Source organism: Leptonychotes weddellii, chromosome 9 (assembly GCF_054177405.1).
Source record: "Leptonychotes weddellii isolate Sample4059 chromosome 9, ASM5417740v2, whole genome shotgun sequence".
NCBI lineage: Eukaryota > Metazoa > Chordata > Mammalia > Carnivora > Phocidae > Leptonychotes > Leptonychotes weddellii.
This window is the reverse complement of record NC_138377.1, coordinates 125,273,047-125,294,317: the sequence shown is the minus strand read 5'-3', so window position 1 is coordinate 125,294,317 and position 21,271 is coordinate 125,273,047. Positions and strand designations below refer to the sequence as shown.

Below are 21,271 nucleotides of genomic sequence, written 5' to 3'. Positions count from 1 at the left end.
CCTCAGTTTGTTTTTCAGAGTCCATCTTCTCTCATGGTTCGTCCACCCCTCCGATTTCCCCTGCTTCCTTGCTCCCCTCCCGCTACCTTCTTCTTCTTCTTTTTTTTTCTTAACATATCTTGCATTATTTGTCTCAGAGGTACATATCTGAGACTCAACAGTCCTGCACAATTCACAGCGCTTAACAGAGCACGTACCCTCCCCAGTGTCTATCACCCAGTCACCCCATCCCTCCCACCCCACCCCCCACTCCAACAACACTCAGTTTGTTTCCTGCAATTAAGAATTCTTCATATCAATGAGATCATATTTTCTCGGAGAATCTTAAGGGACTGACGTCCTCGTGGCTTGTTTTGGGAAGTGGTGACTTTTGTTTTCACCCCTGTTTGTGCTGGCAGCCACTCTTCCCTCAGTTTGGGGGCCTTAATGGACTTAATCTGTTTCGGTTTCCATTTCAAAAAAAAATACACAGATTTCTTATCAGCAGATGGTGCGGTTACGGGGTCCCCCCTGCACATCCCGTGCAGTAACTGCTGAAAGGGGAGAGGTTTACTTTAATAAAGGGATTTTCTTCCTTGTGTACGTTAGGTCAAAAAAAACTCATCAACTGTAACAGCTCTCCAATTCCTGTGAACAGGGTAGAGCGGCTAAATTAAGATGTTGTTTGTTAGTATTAGAAAATTCTCCTTCAGAAGTTTTCAGTGGAATAGTTTGAGTTGATCTTAGAACGTATTTATTTTTTTTTTAATTTTTTTTAATTTTTTTTAAAGATTTTATTTATTTATTTGAGAGACAGAGAATGAGAGACAGAGAGCATGAGAGGGAGGAGGGTCAGAGGGAGAAGCAGACTCCCCGCCGAGCAGGGAGCCCGATGCGGGACTCGATCCCGGGACTCCAGGATCATGACCTGAGCCGAAGGCAGTCGCTTAACCAACTGAGCAACCCAGGCGCCCCTTAGAACGTGTTTATTAAACACGATGTCTTCGGATGTAATGCGGGGTATTTGCGTGGTGCCTCCCTGGTTTCTGGAAGGAGGCAGAGGGCAGAGACCCGCCCCATGTGAGCACGGCCCGTACGCCTGACGAGGGCCCAGATTCCCGTGTTTAGCCCAACCTGTCTTCTAGAAATACGTTTTTGTGGGCCATTGCGTGCCTGCTGAGCTGGGACAGGTGAGTGCTGTGGGAGTTCCCCTCAAGAACAAGAAGTGGAGTCAGGACGCTTGAATATTTATTTTGCTATTTAATATTCTGAGGAAAGGGTGCCTGAGTTGAGGAACCCTCCACAGAGTAGGAAGAAGAAACTCTTGAACTGGGTGGTTTTACTCTGAAACTGGGAATGCTTGACATTGCCTGAGCGAGCTTACAGAGGCATCTAGCTCGTAAGAAATAATGCCTCAGGATGGCGGTGCACAGGAAGGGCGCCATCCTCTAGCCCCACACCTGCTTGTTCTTGGAATTAACATGGATTCCGGGGAGGCTGGCTGTGGAGAGCCGGGGCACCTCGGACGGGCCACCGCACAGACTGTGCTGATGCTCCCCGTCCTCGTCACGCACGGTGGGGCCATGCGGGGCCCTGTAGTCAGGGCTCTGAGTCCAGAGTCAGGGTGGGGACAGCCTTTGCACCTGCAGACAAGGGCCCAGGGTGGGGGCAGAGCATCGGGGGCCCCAGCCAGACCCCGTGGCTTCGCTCCGTCGATGACCATGGTTGCTCAGGCTCTGGCCACGCTGCCTGGGTCCGTGGAGGTCTTACCTGCCGCCAGGTGACCCGGAGTCCCTTATGGAAGCTGCAGATCCGTGCTCTCTTTAACCACCATGGGGTTCCTGCCTGGGATAGGGGGCCTGCCTGGGGGGGCCTGCCTTGGATGGGGGGCCTGCCTGGGGGTGTCCTGCCTGGGATAGGGGTCCTGCCTGGATGGGGGTCCTGCCTGGGAGAGGGGTCCTGCCTGGGGGGGTCCTGCCTGGGGTGTCCTGCCTGGGCGTGTCCTGCCTGGGAGAGGGGTCCTGCCTGGGGGGCCCTGCCTGGGAGAGGGGTCCTGCCTGGGGGGTCCTGCCTGGGAGAGGGGTCCTGCCTTGGATAGGGGTCCTGCCTGGGGGACACTGCCTGGGATAGGGGGCCTGTTCCAAAGGAAAAAGGCGGAGCCCAGCCGGGGAAAGGGCTCACCTGAGCCACATAACTGACGTGGGCCGAGTGGCCCCAGGGCCTTGGGATCTCCTTACACCTGATGGTTCTGGGACCACTGGACAACTGTCTTGCTTGTTCTGGCATTGATCAAACCTCTCTTCTTTGCTGCATTCCAGAAATGGCTTCCGACATCCCTGGATCAGTGACCTTGCCCGTGGCCCCCATGGCGGCCACCGGACAGGTGAGGATGACCGGGGCCATGCCGGCCCGTGGAGGAAAGCGGCGTTCTGGGTAAGCAGACCCAGCGTTTCCAGGAATTGGGCTTCATCCATGTTGCGCAATGCTCTTGACCTGTTAGGGGAATATTGTCTCTCTCTCTCCCGGAGAATAAAAGCTCAGCAGTTTGTTTAGATTTTGCAAGATCCCCAAGTATGCATGTGATTTGCCTCTGAGTGTCCGCCCCAGCGCCAGCTGCGGCCTTCTGTTTGCTTGGCCTCATGGTGGGGAGGTGCTTCGTGGTCCTGCTGGGCCTTGCTCAGGCCATCTCTGGGCGGGGGGAGCTCACGAGTACTCCTCTGGGAGCACCCCAGCCTGAGGGCAGCACTGCAGGCCTGAGCCCCAGCCCCACGGCAGCCGGTCTCTGCCGGGTGGTGTGCTAGAACTTTCAGAACCTTGGCTCCTTCGGCCCCGCAGCTGAAGGCCAGGCGTGTGCCTCGTGTGCTTGCCTTGCTGGTGAAGCTGCTGACCGTGGTACGTGCCAGTGCCCCGGGGGAGAGGGGCACGGAGACAGCGCCCTTGGGCTGATGGGCCCGAAACCGCATCTCCTCACGCGTGAGGTTCCTGTAGTTCCAGACGGAGATCTCAAACACACCAGCCAGTAACAGATGCCTGCAGGGACAACGAGACTGACGTTCTCACACCCCGCCCCTCTCCGCGTCCAGTCCGTGTGGTTTTCAATGAGCTAGCTGATAACGGTTCTCATGAAGTAGAATCAGCCTGTCCCCTTACTGCCATCCCTGACAGCCCAGGGCTCCCCAGGAGCAGGGGACGCACGGGCCCCAGCCCCAGGCCTGCAGGGCGGGCCCCGGTGCTGGCCGGCCGTGTTCCAGACCTGTGGTCCCTCTACCCAGCAGGACTCTGGGAGGGGCGGGGGGGACAGGTGTGCAGTCCGGCCCGGAGTGGAGCGTGGCCAGGATGGACCGCATGTTCAGTGCTGCAGGTCTAGATCGTGTGAGAACACTGCTCTGGGTGCAGCACGGTCTTTAAAGGAGGGGCTCAGCTTTCGGTTCATCCTGAGAGGGTGGGAAAAGCTGAGACAAGGAGCTCAGTGGCTGCTCACTTCCGTTCCCGGGAGACAGATCCCTGTGGCTGGCCCATTCCTGTTTCCAGAAAGGTTGGCACAGGGAGGTGGGGGGCCGTCAGGTACAGGCAGAGATGCTCAGGCCAACCCCTGTTTGCAGGGCGAGCAGCCCCTCCGTGCTGGGGGCCGGTTCTGAGCCCCTGCTAGGCGTTCCTGCCCCCCACCTCCTGCACGGTGCTGGGGGGTCTGTGTGCAGGGCTGGGCTGCAGGGGCCGAAGCTGACCCTAGCCCACGTCCAGGCCCTGACTTCCACTGGCCGACCTGGCTGATGATTGGACCATGGATCAGGCTCTTTTCTGAAGACGTCCCCAGCTGTCCCTTCCCTACCTGATCTCGCACACACACACACACACAACACGCACTGGAGGCGGAGGGGGGACCTGGAGCGGGCTGAGACAGAGCCTGGAGGTCATACCGCCTCCAGCCACAGAAGTCAAACATCAAGAAAAGACACGGGAGATTCAAGGGGAGGGACAGCAACTGCCCATATGGTGGCCAGCAGTGTAGACACGGCGTGGGCCCTTTAAGACTGGCGGGAGGCCTGTCCCCCACTGTCTTCATTCAGGGGACCGAGCCTGCTTCCTTTTCCCTGTCACAGGGAGGGAGCACGGGAACTGAACCGTGGTTCCTTCTGCGAAACCCCAGGGACTTAGGGGCTTATCCTCGGCGTCTAAGCAAGGACACATGCATTTGCACAGGGCTCTTTCCAGAATAGTTCTTGCAGTTGGTGTCTTACGCGGCTGGTCTGCTCCTGATAACACCTGACCGCAGCCCAAACACCTTGCCTCCTCCCTGAGCCTGTGGGGCGCTGGAGAGACATGGAGGGAGGGAGGGGAAGGGAGAGGGGCTCGGGTGGTAGGGAGGGGAAGCAGCAAGAGGCGAGGATCTCCTTCCTGCCCTCTGTCCCTGACCCGGTTTCTGGGGCTAGCTGCCCATCCCTCCTGGTGCTTCACGCCCCGCAGAGCTGGCTCCTGGCACGTTTGGGATCTGCCGGCCGCCTGCCTGGCCCATCCCTGTGGATCTCTCGGGCTCGAACATTCTTCCCCTCCTGAGAGCCTTCCCTGGGAGCCGTCAGCAAGCGGAGCGCCCTGCTGGCTGCCGGGACACAGGGTGAAGGTTCAGGAGTTTGAGATTCTTTGAAAAGTGATTCCACATGTGTGGGAGAGATGAGGTGAAGCGAGTCACCTTGTTCCCTTCTGTTGAGACCTCCCGGATCTCAGTGCCAGGGTGGGAGGGGCCCACTTCTGGTGAAGGGGGCACTGGCAGGGATGGGACGGGCTCTGCCCCCAAAGCCAGCCTTAGTCGTGGGGGTCCCTTCAGCCCCACCTTGGACCCCAGTGCTGGGCTTAAAAAGATTGTCGTCAAGGAAAACTGTTTCCAAACTGGGAACAGCCCTTACACCAGTGTGTCCGTCCACGGCTGGGGGAATGTGGTCAGGGACAAGGAGTATTCTCGTAAGCACGTCTCCTTTGGCTAATGTTCGTGCACTTACGTGTGGCTCCACTGTGGCCGCAGTGGCTGGTCCAGGCCCTGGAGGACGGCCGTTCCCGCACCCATGACCTCCCATGCTGTTAGCAGGCGCCTCGGGTGGCCCAGGGCCCTCCGGTGCTGCCACTCTGGGACCTGCCCTTCTCCCAAGAGCGTGAGTGAATCCCCTTTGATAACGCACGATTGCTACACGGTCACAGTCCTGGGGACACATCACGCACTCTGAACTAATCGCAAGCTCAGAGACGCTTTCCTGGCGTTTTATTGAGCTAAGAATTCTTGCCCATTGACAAGGAAGTGAGGCGGTGCATTTTCAGCCCATCCTTTGAAGACTCTCGCATCATCCACGTATTGTACTGAATTCTTTAAAGTGAATACAGTAGGACTTCAGAGTCCTATCTGGATTTCTCTCTTTTATTAGCCAGATGTTTCAGTATAATAGAGGCACATAAAAGACATAAAACAAAGGATGATTTACTAAGAGTTTTTATAGCAGAAGAAATAAGCCTAGCTCCGGTAGTCACATTTAAAGTAGGGGATCAGCGTCCTGGGGAGTGCTGCTCTGGGGAGCCTGTGTCCCCAGGAGTGTGAGACTCGTGTGGTCGGGGAGTTACCCTGAGCATCTGACCAGTCATTTTTGGACTGAAGTCTCTTCTGGGCTCACGCCCACATCGTGCTCTTCCGAATTACGGAATCTGATCGCTGCACATGGGTGATCACGTATGCATGGATGGGGAGGCATACTTTCATGGTCTCTAATTTTCTGTAGACAAATCCTGGTTCCCGAGCTCCCCCCTGACTCAGGAAACTCCGGCTCCAGAGCAGGGCTGTCCCTTCCTTAGGCCCTCGGCTCCCTCCATGGAGCCGCCGCTGACCTGGCCTCACCTGGGACCACGTGCCCGCCCAGATGGCTCACGTCCCCGCCTGTCTGGGCCGTCAGGGTCCGGGCAAAGAACGGAGCTGTCTTTACGAAAACCAGGGTGACCAACTACCCTGGTTGGCCTGGAATTTTCCCAATTTTAGCGCCGAAGCCCTGCATCCTGGGACTGCTCTTAGTCCGGGAAAATCGGGATGCTTTGTCACCCTAAATACCCCCAAAATCATGCAGGATGAGGCCGGGGGTGGGGGTGGGGCGCTGACTAATACGTGGCATCTTGCAGGAGCCTGGTTATCGCACTCCTATCAACTTGTGCTAACAGGCATTTAAAAAGATAACCGTACATCTCACACTCACTCGAGGTTTTGCTACATGCTGACATATGGCCTTAGGAATTTTGAAAATGCACTTTCTTTTCCGTAACTCTGAAACGTCTGCCGGTCCCCGGGGTTAAGTCCTCTCATCTCCGTGTGGCCAGCACCGTGGCACTTCCCGCGGTGAGCGCTGGGTGGCGCTGTGGCTCCGGGAACTCGGGAGCCGCATTTTGGGTGGGCTTGCCCAGCTGTCCTTTCTGGTAAAGGTGAGGTGGCGGCCAAGTGATTATGCAGGGTATCGATGGCTTTCCTCCATTCGGAAGGCCGTGCATCTGGCCCCCATTTGCCCACAGCACAGGCGAGTCTGCAGCGGAGGCCCCGTGCCTGGCTGTGTGTGTCTCCGCAGTGGTGTGGACTCGGTCTTTCCCTCTCCTTCCCTTCCTGACTGTGTTTCCTCCCCGCCTGCCCTGCCCTGGGTGCGTCGGGGTTTTGGTTATCTTGCTGTCGTCCCTCCCTACTCTGATCTGACGCCTTTGTTCTTCTGTTCCTAGCAGCTAGTGTGGCCCACATGTCTGGAAATGAGGTTGGATCTCACTGGATCCCCTCAGATCATCCCAAACAGACGGATGCCCAGATTAGGACTCTGGGCACCCTGCATATAACGCGAAACAAAAATAAGTGAATGATCCCATTGTAAAGAAGAAAATACTCCTTTGCCCTAATTCCAGTCCCTAAGTTCCCCGAGTTAGCCCGCGGCCGAGAGAAGACCATTTGTCTCGTTAGGGACCTCTCGTGTGTGTGTGTGTGTGTGTGTGTGTGTGCGCACGCGTGTGCAGAGATGACTCTGCCTCTGCACCCGGCCGTTCCCGGTGGCCTGGGCCTCCTGTTCCTTCCCCGAGCCACCACTGCTCACCTAGAGCCGGAGGTGGGGATCCCGTTCCCTACGAGGCCGGCACACCCTCTAGTCCCGTGCTGAGCTGCTCCGGGGCGAGCTCTCCGTCCTGGCTACAGGCAGGCCCGTCGCCCTTCTGCTGGGAGTCCTGGGGACTGCACCTCGCTTGGCCCCTCGGGCCCACTAAGAACGGGTGGGGCAGTGCCCTGGCTCTGGGGCGTTTTTCCCCAAGCAGCCCCCCTCGCCCTGAATGTCCAGGAGAACCAGGACATCCGCACTATTTCTCACTTTGTTCTTGGAAGATTCTGGGTACGGTTAATACTAATTAATGACCCCAGCATCTTCAGGGGTAATGTTAATTGACCTTAGAGGGGATTGGTGTTTCGAGAAGGAGAGTTTGGGGTATTAGTTAAACAAATACCTATCAAGACTTTTTAGTTTTATGTTTCCACTGAGAGGCCCAGAAAAGTGGGTTCTGAGTCTTTGGTGAATTTCAACAAGCAGATGAGTACTTGGAGTTGCTCAGGTCCCAGGTAACTGTTTCTCGGTCCCTGTGCCTTTGTCTGGGCTTGGACTTGCGGGGACAGTGGCCTGAAACGCCCTTTCCACTTTGCCTCATCCAGACTGGCCACCTTCTCAAGCCGCACACCCTGTGCTAATCCGTCTGTCGCCCTTAAAGCTTCCTGTTTTCTGAGCCCCTTGAGCTTTTTGAGCCTGCTGATGATGTGCCGCAAAATAAAGTGCAAAACGCAGTCTTGGTGCAGAATAAACGAGGTGGAGGGGGGCAGGAGCCCCCAGAGTTGCGGGGGGACATGGAATGTTGAACCGAGCAAGCGGCCGGCGGCCTGTGTGGAGCCCCGAGGGCCACAGCCCCATTGCTCAGGTTCCCAACCGTACAATGCAAGGCGCGCACACGGAGGCCCTTCCTCTGCCCCCTCTGGTCCCCAGCCTGCTTGCCGACTGTGGGAGGTGGTGTTTCCTGAGGGTTGGGACTGGGACGCGTCCGTCCGACTGAACGAGGTCCCCTGGGTGGTGCAGCTTGGGTCACCCGGGAAATGTTCTGTCTGTAATGAGTCTCCTCGTGCTCTTGGCTTTTCAGGATGGACTTTGACGACGAGGATGGAGAAGGGCCCAGCAAATTTTCAAGGTGAGTTTACGTTCCTTGGAAGCCGACGGCCAGCCGTCACCGTGGCGGGGACACGCAGGGAGTTCAGTGTCTTCTGTCACTGAGCAAGCCGTTGTCTGTCGTCTGAGCCCCGGCTTGTCCCTCGTCCTGTGCCCGCGTTTGACCCGGGACAGGCAGCACCCCGGCCGACGTCACCGAGGGAGGATGCTAACGAGGTATTAGCTCTGTTGGCCCTTCAGATGGAACAGGGACCGCCGAGTTTTACAGACTCCTTTTGAAAAGACAGACCAGAGCTCAGGTTTAGAAAAGACAATCGAGATACGGCCTCTTTTCCTACCACAGACAATAAGGGGACACGTGAGGAACCGGGGTGTCCCCGTCCCGGATGCAAGCCCTAGGACTACACTGTGAGGGCCGCAGAGCCATTTGGCTCGCTGGCCCCGTGACGGCGTGGGAACCAGGCTCGGAGGGCTGACCTGAGTGCAGACCGTGTCCCGGAAAGGACAGTGGGCCGCGGGTGCTGGTGGTGGTCAGCGCATCAGGGCAGCCGCCTCTCGGCCCGTTCCTCTTTCTCTCTCCTTTTTTTTTCCCTTTTCTTTTTTGTGGTTTTGTTTTGTTGAAGTTGAGTAGGAGGTTTGGGAGTGTTGAGAGAGAGGCACAGATCATTCCATCGATCTTAGCGAAGTGCCCATCTGTACTCGGTCCACTCACGGAGCGGCCTTCCTGGATGTTCCTCCCCACCTCCGGCAGTCCTAATTCCTGGTTGCTGATGAACTTGAAAACCTGCCCCTGGTGATGGGTCCCTTCCTCTGCTGTCTGCACTTCAGTTTAGATTGACGGCCTGGTCCTTAGAAGAACGATGTCCGTGGGGCGCCCTGGGCCCGTGGACCTCCCCAGGCTGCTCATCCCATGGCAATGGCTGTCACTGAGCCCACTTCCTCCCCAAACCGGAGAGGCACAGGCGTCCCGTTGCCGTTCCCGGGCCTCCCGGAGCCTGCACGTCCATGGGAAACATACCGTGCACCGTCCTGCGCCTCAGCTCTGGGGGAGACCGCAGACAGGACACGGAGAATGCTCTGCTCCGTAACGACCTCGGAGCTTCTAATCAGAACAAGACATGAGTGTCGGTAACAGAAGCGTGGGGATGTCCCTCGGTGCCAACGGGGCCCCAGCTCAGATGCCACCTATTTCTTGGGAAAAGCTCTAACTGCAGGGAGCACTTTGTTGCTGAAACAGAACTAGCCTTGGGAATGAGGGCACGTGCCTCCCTGTCCTAGTCCGTGCTCACCCCACACAGCCTCCCTTCTAAGGAGATGATGACTCTTGATGTCTCTGGGTCAGGATCCCCCTCGAGATAACATTCCAGACCGGGTCGAGCTCAGGAAATGATGATTTCTGGGGTCTCAGGACAGACGGGGAGAGATGCGGAGTGACCTTCGCTTGACATCGAAGATTGGTGTGAGCGATGAAATCACAGTGCAGGATACAAGGAGCTCATTGTCTGAAGGCCCGTCATTGAGAAACAAACCCTGGCCTCTGGGCAATGGTCTCCTACGGCTGTCAGCAAGTCCGGTTTTACTTAGAGTTCAGATCGAGGCTTCTGCGGCCACAGCCTTCCCTCCACGCGTTAAAAACAAGAGGGGAGGACGGGGCGGGTTTGCAACTTACGCTGGTGCTTCTTTCTCGGTTGCGTCTGTCAGGTCCCGGGGTCGCACCCGTCTCCCGGTGGGGTGGCTGACGACCCGTCAGCCAGCAGGTGCACCTGAGCTGCTCAGGGTTGGGGCCGTGTGCACAGCACCCCCACCCTCCCCTGGGCCAGTGGCCGCTCCTGCCCCCGCCCCTCTGCTTACCATCAGCCCCGAGAAGCCCCGGGCGAGAGGGCGGCTGAGGTGCGGGCCGGCACCCAGCGCGGTTTTGTGCCTCAGAAGCTGACCAGGGCGCGGAGCCGTGCCTTCCATCCCTGACGTTCGTTCGGCCAGCTTTCCCAGCCTTCCTCGAGGGTGGTCTGAGACTCACTTGTCCTGCCCACCATCGGACCTCATGTCGCCGTTTGTCTTCAGGGCCTATGGCCCCAGTCACACAGGAAGCCAGTCCGTTTTCTTAGAGCGACGGCCAGTGGCTTGGATACGGGGGTGCCCACCCCCCCGGATGCAGGGCTGGGGGACCGGGCAGGGGCAGCAGAGGGGCGGACGCCCAGGCGGCTGGCGTTGAGCAGAGGACAGCTCCAGAGCGGCCCGAGCGAGGCCGGGAGCAGGGAAGGCGTGAGGCTCGATCCCGTGAGACAGGGAAGGGCAGCTGGACACTCACAGAAGGGAGCCCCTCTGCCGCGGCCAGTGGGCTCTCGTGCTCCTCCATCCCTTCCTCTGTTGGCGTCCTCTGAGTCCGCCCAGGGGCACCCCAGACTCTGGTCTCAGACGCAGCATTAGCCTCTGCGCCCCCCAGACGAGGAAGGGCCTGCGTGGGGGAACAGCCGGCTCCCCGGAGCCGCGTGCAGATAGGGGGACGTTGCAGCCCTGGGAGGGTTTGGCGGAGGTCTGCTGGAGGAGGGGAGGCTCCCGGGAAGGGGTGGCGACAGGGTGGGCTCCCTGCGCCCTGGCACCACAGCTGTTGGGCGTGCTGGGGCAGGGTCCCCGCACCGGGCGGCATCCGCTGTTGCAGCCCACGGGCCACGGGGACAAGGGCCTCGAGGGTGGTAGAGATGGGGGCCTGCGTGCCACAGGAGGGGCGTTTCGCCCAGAGAGGCCGAGAGGAGCAGGGGTGCAGAGCGACCTCTCTCCTGGAGCCGTGTCTGGGGAGGGCAGCCTGACCTCATGGGCGCCTCCGGGAGTCCCCGTTGCCTAGTCACTGGCCCGCACGGCAGAGGGTGACGAGCTCTCTGTCACCGGGAAAACCCATCACACACCAGAAAGCCTTCCTGCCTTGGGAGGTTGGTTTCAGTGGGTTGGGGTTAGGATTAGGGTCAAGATGCTTTGGAATGAAATCTGTTTCCGGTGGAGCCCGCTCTCTCTCCTCAGGCCGATGTGGGCCGGTCTGCTCTTCGTAGAGATGTTTGGAGCTCGTGTGCTTGATGTGGTTTTGGTGCCTTTCTCACCTTGTCTGGCTGCCCCCTCCTCGGCTTCTGTCCTGCAGAGATGAAACTTGACTTGCAGTGACAGTGTCCGGATAACAGCAGGACTTTGTTGGGGAGGAAATCATCTCTGGGGTCATCAGTCGTCCTGAGCTGTGTCTCTCTGGAAGCTGCCAGGCATTTCCCTCCCCCTTGATGCCTTAGCTGTCTTTGCCTCTCAGGCAGGGGCATTCTGGCTCCAGATCCAGGACCAGGGAGCACGCCATTGAGGAGCCTGGCTCAGGTCCTGCCAAGTCAGCACCTCTCCGAGTCTCAGGCCCCTCTTCCACAGAGGGTGGTTGGGGGGGTGGTCAGATGCGGTGATCGCTGAGGCCCTGGGGAGCTGGAAGCTGCTATATAAACAGGGAGGGGGGACTTCTTTACCCACTTTGGAACGGTGGAGAGGATCTTCCAGGGAGGGAACAGGCGTTCCTTGGAGCACGCGGGAATGCCTTGACCGAGTGCCCCTTTCTCCGTGATTGCCCCCACCTCCTTCCTGTGGCTGCCTCCCGTCTCCCCACAGTAAGCAAGCCCTAGCCAATCACCCGAGAGCCGTGTCTCCCGAACGGTGGGCGTCCTTCCCTGCATGGTGTTTGCCCCGAGGAGCGGGGCCCTGGCGCCACCTTCGGGAGTTTGCAGCACTCCTGGGGCTCAGCTGTCAGCTCGCGGTTCTCCCAGCTTTCCCTCCGGGATCGGGCAGCACCCCCACTTCTTGTGCTCCCCATTCCTCGCTGCTTCCCAGGCCGAGCCTGCCCTCCATCCAGCCTGCCCGCGCCTTTCTGACCCTGCTGGTCTCCTCCCAGAATACACCTGCTGGTCCCTCTGCCGGGTCGCGGCCCGCCTCTCCAGCGCCGTGACCCCCTGGGCAGCCGCCTCTGTCCTTTCTCCTTCTGCCCCGTGGTTTTTATGCTCCACGTGCCTTTCACAGCATTTAGCTCTCTCCAGGCTTCATTTCCACTGTGCAAGGCGCTGCCTCACCCTCCTGGCTAAGCCCCCGGCTGCCGGAGGACAGGAGTGGGCGATCTTGTCTCCTCTCGTCCCCTCCCCACGGTGCCTGGCTCAGCACTCCTCGGACGGAGGGGGAAGGTGCCCCCCGGGCTGCCGGGGTCAGCTCGCCCCAGCACCATGAGCTCTGCTGCGGGCCAGGCTTCCCCTGCTGGCGCGGGCAGGGGCCCTCAGTGTGCGCGGCTGGGGCAGGCGTGGGGTTGTGCCCAATGGCCCATCTGTTGCCCGGTTGGGAGGGTGGGTGTTCAGCCGACTCGGTACACGCGGGGCGGGCAGGCTGCCTCATCCACGTTGTCCCTTGTGTGCGGTCCGTGTCCCTCCTGCTCGGAGCCCCGGTGAAGCCCTAAATCCTGCCGCAGACGTCTCGTGTCTTTCCAGACCCTGTTCTTTAAACCCCAGTAACAGCTTCCTGCCAGGGTTGTGAAGCTGAGTTGGCTCTTACTCTCTTTCATCCTAAAGGTAATAATACCAAGATGCAGACATTCGACCGTCCTTCCTGCTAGTTTTTCATCTTAACACATCAGAGATTGAATTCGGTCATCCCTCACGGTGCTGCTTAGATTTTAATTGGCCAGTCGGGGTGAATAAGCCAGGGTGCACCTGTTCTCGGCAGTGGGTGTGTGGGGCCCGGAGCAGAGGTCTCCCTGTGGCATTGCCGCCCACTTAGTGATGGGAGGGTGGCGAGGCCACGCGGTGCTTCTCACGCGAGGGCCGGAGGAAGGCACACATCCCCGCGGACCGGACTCCACGAGCGAGCAGGCGTGTGCGAACGCGCCCGCCACGCGCAGATCCCGGTGTGCGGACGGAGCCCTGTTGGTTCACCTCCCGCGGCCTGAGCCGTCCGTGCTTGGAGAAGCACACTTGGGTGCGTGGGAGTGGTGGGCAGGTTCGGGACGCATTTCCAGGGGAGACGGGGCCCCGTGGCGGCCTGTGTGCCCCCCGCGCAGAGACAAAGGCCGACCAGGGCGTCTGAGAGCCGCCACGCCCGCGAACGTGCAGAGCACCGGCCGCTGGGAGGCGGTGTGGCTCTCGGTCCCTCGGCGCCCACGGATGTGCCCTGTTTTGTCCTGTTCGATGGTGACCCCCGGTCTGACGCGTCTCTTTCCCCCCGCCCTGCTCTTGTGCTTTCGGGAAGAGAGAACCACAGCGAGATCGAGAGGCGGCGGCGGAACAAGATGACGCAATACATCACGGAGCTGTCGGACATGGTGCCCACGTGCAGCGCGCTGGCCCGCAAGCCGGACAAGCTCACCATCCTCCGCATGGCCGTGTCACACATGAAGTCCATGAGGGGCACCGGCAACAAGTCCACGGACGGCGCCTACAAGCCTTCCTTCCTGACGGAGCAGGTACCGCGGTCTCCTGCGCGCGGGCCTTCCTCGGCTGGCGGCGTCACTGTGGGACGGGGACAGAGTAGCTGTCCCCGGGGTGAGCGAAGCGACGCGGGGACGAGGGGCGGGTTGAGGAACGGGTGGGATCGGGAAATTTCACTTCCTTCCTTCACGGCAGCGTTTGCGTGAACTTTGAGCCTTCTGCTTTTACGTGTCCCGTAAACCTTCGTGAGCCTCACTGTGCGCGTGTGTGACACGGAGCTGGTCCGTGGGACGCACGTTCTGTGGGGGTGGTGCTGACGCCAGGCCAGTGGCCGTTTGGGATGGCCGTGGTGATCACTGTGACAGGATCAGCTTGGCGGGCGCTCCGCTGGCCGGTGCTCTGGGCCGGGCCGGGGTCCTCCGTCTCCGTGCGTTTTTGCACGTACTCCAAGTACTGGTCCCTGCCGTGTAGACAAGGAAGCTGTGGCTTGGAGAGGGTCCGCCGTTGCCCGGAGAGTGTCCACGGACGGCTCGGCAGCCGGGCCGGGAGCCGGCGCAGGTGGGTTGGGCCCCGGAGTCACCCTCCTCACAGGTGGACGGGGCTTGAAGGGTCGGGAAGAGCAAAGACGCCCCATGGCTGGGGGCGGGGGTCGTATCTTACAGATTGTGCAAACCACTGCATGAACCCAAGGCCTGTGCTCTGTGCTCGGCCCTTCTGGGCGCCACGCGGAGGGCAGACCCACAGACGCTGTCAGCTTCGGTTGGCTCATCTCTGAAAGGAACGGGGCTCTGGGCCTCCCTGACCCCGAGGGCTTTGCAGGATGAACAGAAGGATGGATCTGGAAGTCCTTGGTGTGTGGTGGTGGGCGGGGGGACGGGCCGTGAGGCGGTCGTGGGACAACGTGCTCTGGGGGTGCAGGAGGGGCAGAGCCCCACGTGAGGGAGGATTTCGTCCCCAGGGCTCCCCAGCATCGCTGGGCTCTGAGGGGGCCCCAGAGCGTGCCCAGAGAGACGGGGAGCGGGGGCTTGACACGGGGGGAACGTGAAGGCAGGGCCTCGGGGGAGGCAGGAGCAAAAGGCGAGTCTGGAGACAGAACTGTCCGTTCTGCTGGAGCTGGGACCTGTTGGAGTCGGGGGTGAGGTTCGGAAAAAGGACAAGGAGAAGGAGCGGACACGGGCGACTGCCTGCCCTCTGGCAGAGGCGTCCTCTTCCGCCATCCTGGGGGCCATGGGGCGCCTCACCTCGCAGGGCTGAGGAGGTGTGGCTGTGCCGTGACCGGGAGGACCGGGAGCTTGGCGCCCAGCCCCGTCTCCCCCTCCGTAGGGGACGCAGGGGTCGCCCCCATCTCCTGTGGTTGTGGGGCTTACTGAGCACAGTGTAATCAAGGGGGGACAGAAACGTGTTACGTGCCCCCTAGCCACTGGGGTAAGAACAAGGCTTTTCGTCTGCTCTTAATTCACAAAAATCCTTCCGGGTCCATGTTTGAAATGAAGCTCCTCGTTCTTATGACTGAGGACTAGGAAGTGAGGAAGAAGGCAGTCGTGCGCGTCCCACGCGTCCAGCCCGTATTTCTCCCTTGGTTCCTTGGCACGTGGTTGATGTTAACAGCAGCTGCATCTATTAAGCCCCGACTGTGTCCTGAGCCCTTGCCAAGCCTCCACACATAAGACCTCATTTATTTTTATTTTGTTAATTGAATTGAATTTTATTTAAATTCAATTAACATATAGTGTGTTATTAGTTTCAGGGGTAGAATTTAGTGATTCATCAGATGCATACAACACCCCGTGCTCATTCCATCACATGCCCTCCTTAATGCCCATCCCCCAGTTACCCCATCCCTCCACCCCCCTCCCCTCCAGCAACCCACAGTTTGTTTCCTAGAGTTAAGAGTCCCTTATGGTTTGTCTTCCTCTGATTTCATCTTGTTTTATTTTTCCCTCTGTTCTCCTATGATCCTGTTTTGTTTCTTAAATTCCACATATGAGTGAAATCATATGATAGTTGACAAGACCTCATTTAACCTCACAAAATCCCACTGAGAAGAACCATGGGAAGAAACGGAAGCTGAGGACGGTAACGTGCCCAGAGGTGCACGGCTAAGAGCTGTGGATGAGAGCCTTCTTTTCCTCCAGAACCCACGCTTGCAAGCCTTCCTGTTGGTTTAACCAGAGAGCGGAGGCTCGGGACCTTGATCACGAGTGACAGGCTCCCAGAAGACAAACCTGGGGGTGGGGGTGGGGGTGGGGGTGGGGTGGGGGAGGTGGACAGAGGGGCCGTGATGAAGGTGAGGCTCCGTCCCGTAAACCTTCCCACAGCCCTCAGCCTCTGCCGCCGTCCTGCAGCTTTCCCAGACATCCTGCTCCGTGTTTTAGTCCTTCCTGTTGGAAGCTCTTCCGACACTGAAAATAAAACCGCTGACCCATTCTCTGAGCTAAGGGAGCGGCCCGGAGACACGGATCAGCAGAAGTGCAAAGCAAGGGAAATGGACAAAATAAACTTTTCCTTAGACAATGCTGTATAGTCTCCTTCCCCCGTAGGTTCCCAGGCAGAGGATGTAAGGATTCTGACCCAGCCAAGGGCTCAGAGCCCCCCAGATTCTGCTCACGAGCAGCAGGCCCCCGTTTTCTGATCTTTGGGTCCTTGCAGCGCCCTGGGGCCGGGCCAGTGGCGTCAGGGTCCCACCTTTTGCATGTGTGCAGCTGGTGCATAATTGGTGTTCCCCTGAGGCTTCTGTGCCGGGTGACATCTGAACAAAGGATTCCCAGCAAGGAGTGTTTGCCGACTGCTGACCTTTGTTCTTCGGAATGTCGTCCGTGTAAGGGGTGTCTGGAGACACACCTGAGGGCGCAGGGGCATGCGGGGGCGGGGGCATTAGCGCCTCAGGCCCGAGGAACGGAGCCCATGGCGTTGAGCTTGATGTGAGAAGGACGCCGTAGGCAGCCACACTTGGGCTGCATTCAGGCAAAGAAAAGACATCTTTTGACAAAGCTGACTTGGCTCCATTCACACCCCTCTGGGGATGATGGCAGGGCTTCCTGCTGCCCATTCATTGATTCCAAGCCGCTTTCTTCCTGCCTTTTCTGACAGTCATGAGCCTGGTGAGTCAGTGTGACCCCAGGGCTGGGGCCACTAACCTCTCTTCTCACTGTAAAGTGATACGGACAGTGGGCTGTGCCGGGCCGCCTCCCAGCATTGCTCCGTCTGTCCAGGAGTTCTGGACGTTTGACAGATGTGCTGATGTGAGGAGAGACTCTTGTATCCACTGCCGGCATTCAGCTGGGAGTGCAGGACGAGAGGCGGCGGGCATGCACTACCATCGTGGGGCAGTGGCTGGGAGACTGTCCTCGCTCTCCAGTCTCTCTTCCCCTTCCCTTCCTGCCACGTTTTGTACCGAGCACTGTGTGCTGGGCCTTTCTTGTGCAGTTTGAAGATGTAGGTGAGGCTGTTCACACCTCTGGCAGCCCGGCACATTCTGGTGATCACTCCTTGCTTTCCATCCCCGCCGGGCTGGAAGTTTCCTCTCTCCCTAAGAGAGGGCTGGTTAAATCAGGGCCAACAGTGTTTACAGTAGCTGAATCTTAGAGCTAGGACAAGCTTTGTGCATTTTAAGCTTATTTTTCAATTATAAAAATCAGAGTTTCTAAAACTATTTTTGTGTCACAGTGAGGGAATAAAAGTTGAAGGTTGCTGATATGAAAATTTAATTAGACTGGGTTTGTCCGTGCTCTGTCCTCATCTCGATCTTTTCTTCCCAGGAACTGAAGCACCTCATCCTCGAAGCAGCCGATGGATTTCTGTTTGTAGTCGCGGCAGAGACAGGACGAGTGATTTACGTGTCTGACTCCGTCACCCCCGTTCTGAACCAGCCCCAGTCAGAGTGGTTTGGGAGCACCTTGTATGAACAGGTGCATCCCGATGACGTGGAGAAGCTGAGGGAGCAGCTGTGCACCTCAGAAAACTCGATGACAGGTCAGTGTGGCTCCCTCCATGAGACTGTTTGACCCTGGACAGAAATGTCTTGCAGTAAACAGATCAGGAAGCTGGAGGTCAGAAAAAGTTGCCTAAAGGTGAGGGCATATATTTGATTCGGCTTGTGCAATGGCTTCATTTACCCTGGAACTTTTGAAAAATTCATTTTTTTTTTTAAAGATTTTATTTATTTGACAGAGAGAGCGAGAGAGCACAAATAGGGGGAACAGGAGAGGGAGAAGCAGGTACCCCGCCAAGCAGGGAGCCCGATGCGGGGCTCGATCCCAGGGCCCTAAGATCATTACCTGAGCCAAAGGCAGATGCTTAACCATCTGAGCCACCCAGGCGCCCCTGAAAAATTCATTTTTAATACATGAATTTTTTTAATTCATTTTTTTTTTTCCCCGTGTTTTACCTGCAATTAGGGGATGTTGTCACTAGGAGGCGATATTGGTACATTAGCCAGAACCACATATTCTGTGATAAGGTTTATGCCTTAAGTGTTGCATTATGTGTGATCCTGATCATGGTCGTTTATTACCTAGGCTTTAGTTTGCTGCCATGGAGTTCCTTATTGCAACATTTAAATAAAGCCCGTTTTGCTATAATGCAACATGCATGTTCCTGGCAATCACTGCAGTATACAAACTCTTGAAATAAAAACTGCAGGGCTTACGGGGAAGAAATGGGTTAGGACCACACAGTCAAGAATGAATCACCGACAGAGAAAAACAAGAATAGGAACCTAGTAGAAATGGGAGCATAATTTTATACATTAAATGCTTAAGAAATTCATAAATATAAGCATAACTATGGCTCTGGACCTTGAGGCTGGCGTGAGATTTACTCGTGGAGGTGAGTCCTGGAAGGGTTGCCCCTTGTGTGTTTTTGTGTGGTGGTACAAGGATAGTCCTGTGAAGTTAGACGTCAAAAGAGAGTTGTAACAGCAGATACGGATGGGGTGACTCATAACACATGACAACCTGGGGCTGGCAGGTGTCCGAGGTGTGTGTGTGTGTGTGTGGTTCCGTTCGGCTGGGTGCACTTTTCCGTGTGTAGCGCTTCTTGCGGACAAAATCACGCATAAGCAGACACAAAATTCACATTATGCTCAGGTTGTTTCCCCCATCAGTTGCTCACATTACAACACATTTGCATTTTCTGAACAAGTGTTGGAGTAGGGCTGACTGTGCTGTAATATTTGCATTCCTCTGTATGGTGGATATATTTGTGCTGTCAGGCCCCTGCCATATCGAGAGCAGCTGGGTCTGCATTTACTTCTGTGTCTGCCCACAGAGCCTCCCTCAGTGCTCTGCACATAGTAGGCGTTCAGCTGAAGCCTGGTGAATGAGTCAGTGCTTTGCTGATTGTATGAGTCTGCTTGGGCTGCCGTAAGACATACCACAGAACGTGGCCTGAACAGCAAAAATTTATTTTCTCTCAGTCTTGGACTCTAGAAGTCCAAGATCCAGATGTTGGCGGGTTTGGTTTCTCCGGAGCCTCTCTCCTTGCCTTGTCGGCATCACCTGCTCGCTGCGTCCTCACGGGTCTGCTTTGTGGCCGGGCGCCCCTGATGTCTCTCTCCTCCTGTAAGGACACCAGTCACAGGAGATGAGGGCCCCACTCTCATGGCTTTATTTAACGTGGATCATCTCCTTAAAGGCCCCATCTCCAAATGCAGTCCCGTTCTGAGGTTCTGGGGGTTAGGGCTTCAATATACTGATTTTGAGGGGACCCAGTCCAGCCCATAACACTCCTGATGAGACGGAGCTGAAAGTTTCCAGAAGCGACAGAGTACAGCTGTTTCTGGAGATGCTGGTAGCGTTCTCGGCATTGGCGTCAGTGACGTATTAAGAGGAGGGGGAGGGCGGGGGGTTCGGGTGTGAGGACGGGGTCTGTGCTGTGCTCCCCTCGTGTCTTTGTAACCGTGACACCGGGCCCAGCACGGAGCTCCATGCGTAGGTCGAACGACGACGCTAAAACAGACTCAGACACGCTCTGCTGTCCCAGCCTTGAGCCGAATTAGAGAGCTCCATATAGAAATTTCTAAGGAAGACACCTTACAAAGTTAAGCATTCCAGAGGGATGTGAAAAGGAAAATAAATAAATTTAGCTGTTGACAGCTAAAATCGCCTTTTCCGTAAAGAGCCGTCTTTCCCTAGACTTCTGTGTCTGACCACAGGAAGTGGCTTTGTGAAACCCAGTCCGGAGCCCGGGCTGGGGCAGATGGCGGCGGGAGTGATGGTCACGGGGAGGTCAGGCTCTGGCCATGGGTTTAGCTAACTGACTCACTGGAGCGGAGTGGACCCTTCTGCCCATGGGAAGCTTTAATGGCAGAGTTTAAAGGGACAGTGTGAACCCCATTTGGCCAGAGTGTCCTCGGGGTGGGCCCTGGACGGTGGCCCCAGCCGCCAGAGCTCGGGTAGTGGAGGCATTCCCCCAAGAAGACAGAAGACCTGCTGGACGGTGACCAGCGAGGCCTCTGAGCTTCCTTCCGCTTGAGCTCCTCTTACGAGGAGCAGGGCAGGCTGGGGAGGGGTTCCTGTGCTCAGGGAGGAAGAGAGGACTGGTTCTCCCAGGGCTGCAGAGGTGTGAGGTGACTCCCAGCACATACAACCTAAAAGCTCGTAGACCCAGTGGGGAGCTTGGAAGAGCTCAGTGCAGCGGGGAGCTGCGGCTTGGACGGGCTTCGGGTTTCGCGGGCGCTCAGGACGGGGGCAGGGGCTGGGCTCTCCAACCAGCCAACACGTAGCTGTACTAAAACTCAGAATAACAAACCTCGGGGATGACATGATGCCTCTGGTCATTGGACTGGAGTCTCAACCTTCTGTCTCTTCATTGCAGGCCTGGCAGGCAGGGCCGTGGCCCCCCCAGTGGGGGTCAGGGTGGGAGAGTGTGGGGCAGGGGGCCGGGCCTCATCCGTGGGACCTGCAGGTGGCCTGCACTGGCTTGCGGGGCGTTGAGTGGGCTCGGCAGGAGGGGACAAGTCGCCCCATGATGGCGGCGGGCCCACACACTCCCGCTCTGGCGGGGCCCCCGGGGAGGGGTGCTTGCGCAGAGTCGCAGGTCTGTGGCTGAGGTACCGGTGGAGTTACCTGTCCCCGCTGCAGAGGCGGGGATGACGTGTTGTGGGGGGCATCCTGCGGCGGCGGGGGCCGGGCTCCGTCTGCCGGGGTTCATGCAGGCGGGGAGGGTGGAGCCTTCACCCACAGCAATGGTGCTGATAGAGAAGAAGCCGGGCAGGCAGCCTGAGGCCCTGTTCTGAGTCTCCCTTCCTGACCCTCCTTCCCCTCCTCCCCGCCCAGGAAATTCCCAGCTCCCATTCTCCACTCTTGCCCATGGCCCCCGTGTAGAATTGAATGCACTGATTCAAGAAATGGGGGGAGCTGGAGGAGAAGCTGGAGGATGAAGAGTTACGCCCCGGGCCACGGGCCCCGTGGCACCCCCCCCCCGTGGGCCTGCTCGCTGGCTGGCAGGGCCCATGGAGAGACGGGCGGCATCAGCCCCGGACGCTCAGGAACGAGCATGTTCCTTCCCCAGGACTTGGATGGGCGGTGGGCCGAGGTGGGCATGGCTGAGGTGCTCTCGTCATGGCTCGTGAGAGCCCCACGTCTCTCAAGGGCTTATCTTGGCAGGAGCTGAAAGGGACCCGCATCTGAAGCTGAGTAACTCTGCTCGTAAACCTGGAGGCTCTGT

At 58.0% G+C, this 21,271-nt stretch overlaps 1 protein-coding gene across 6 annotated transcripts in view; it reads left to right on the top strand.

The window, feature by feature from the left end:
• Positions 1-21,271, top strand: part of ARNT2 (aryl hydrocarbon receptor nuclear translocator 2) — a 132,311-nt gene that overhangs the window by 26,472 nt on the left and 84,568 nt on the right. For all 6 annotated transcript variants that reach the window (XM_081831792.1, XM_081831791.1, XM_081831788.1 and 3 more), the window contains 4 exons: positions 2,298-2,412; positions 8,152-8,199; positions 13,425-13,638; positions 17,362-17,575. In XM_081831792.1, coding sequence (XP_081687918.1) covers positions 2,298-2,412; positions 8,152-8,199; positions 13,425-13,638; positions 17,362-17,575 — 591 coding nt within the window. The remainder of the gene's footprint in view (positions 1-2,297; positions 2,413-8,151; positions 8,200-13,424; positions 13,639-17,361; positions 17,576-21,271) is intronic.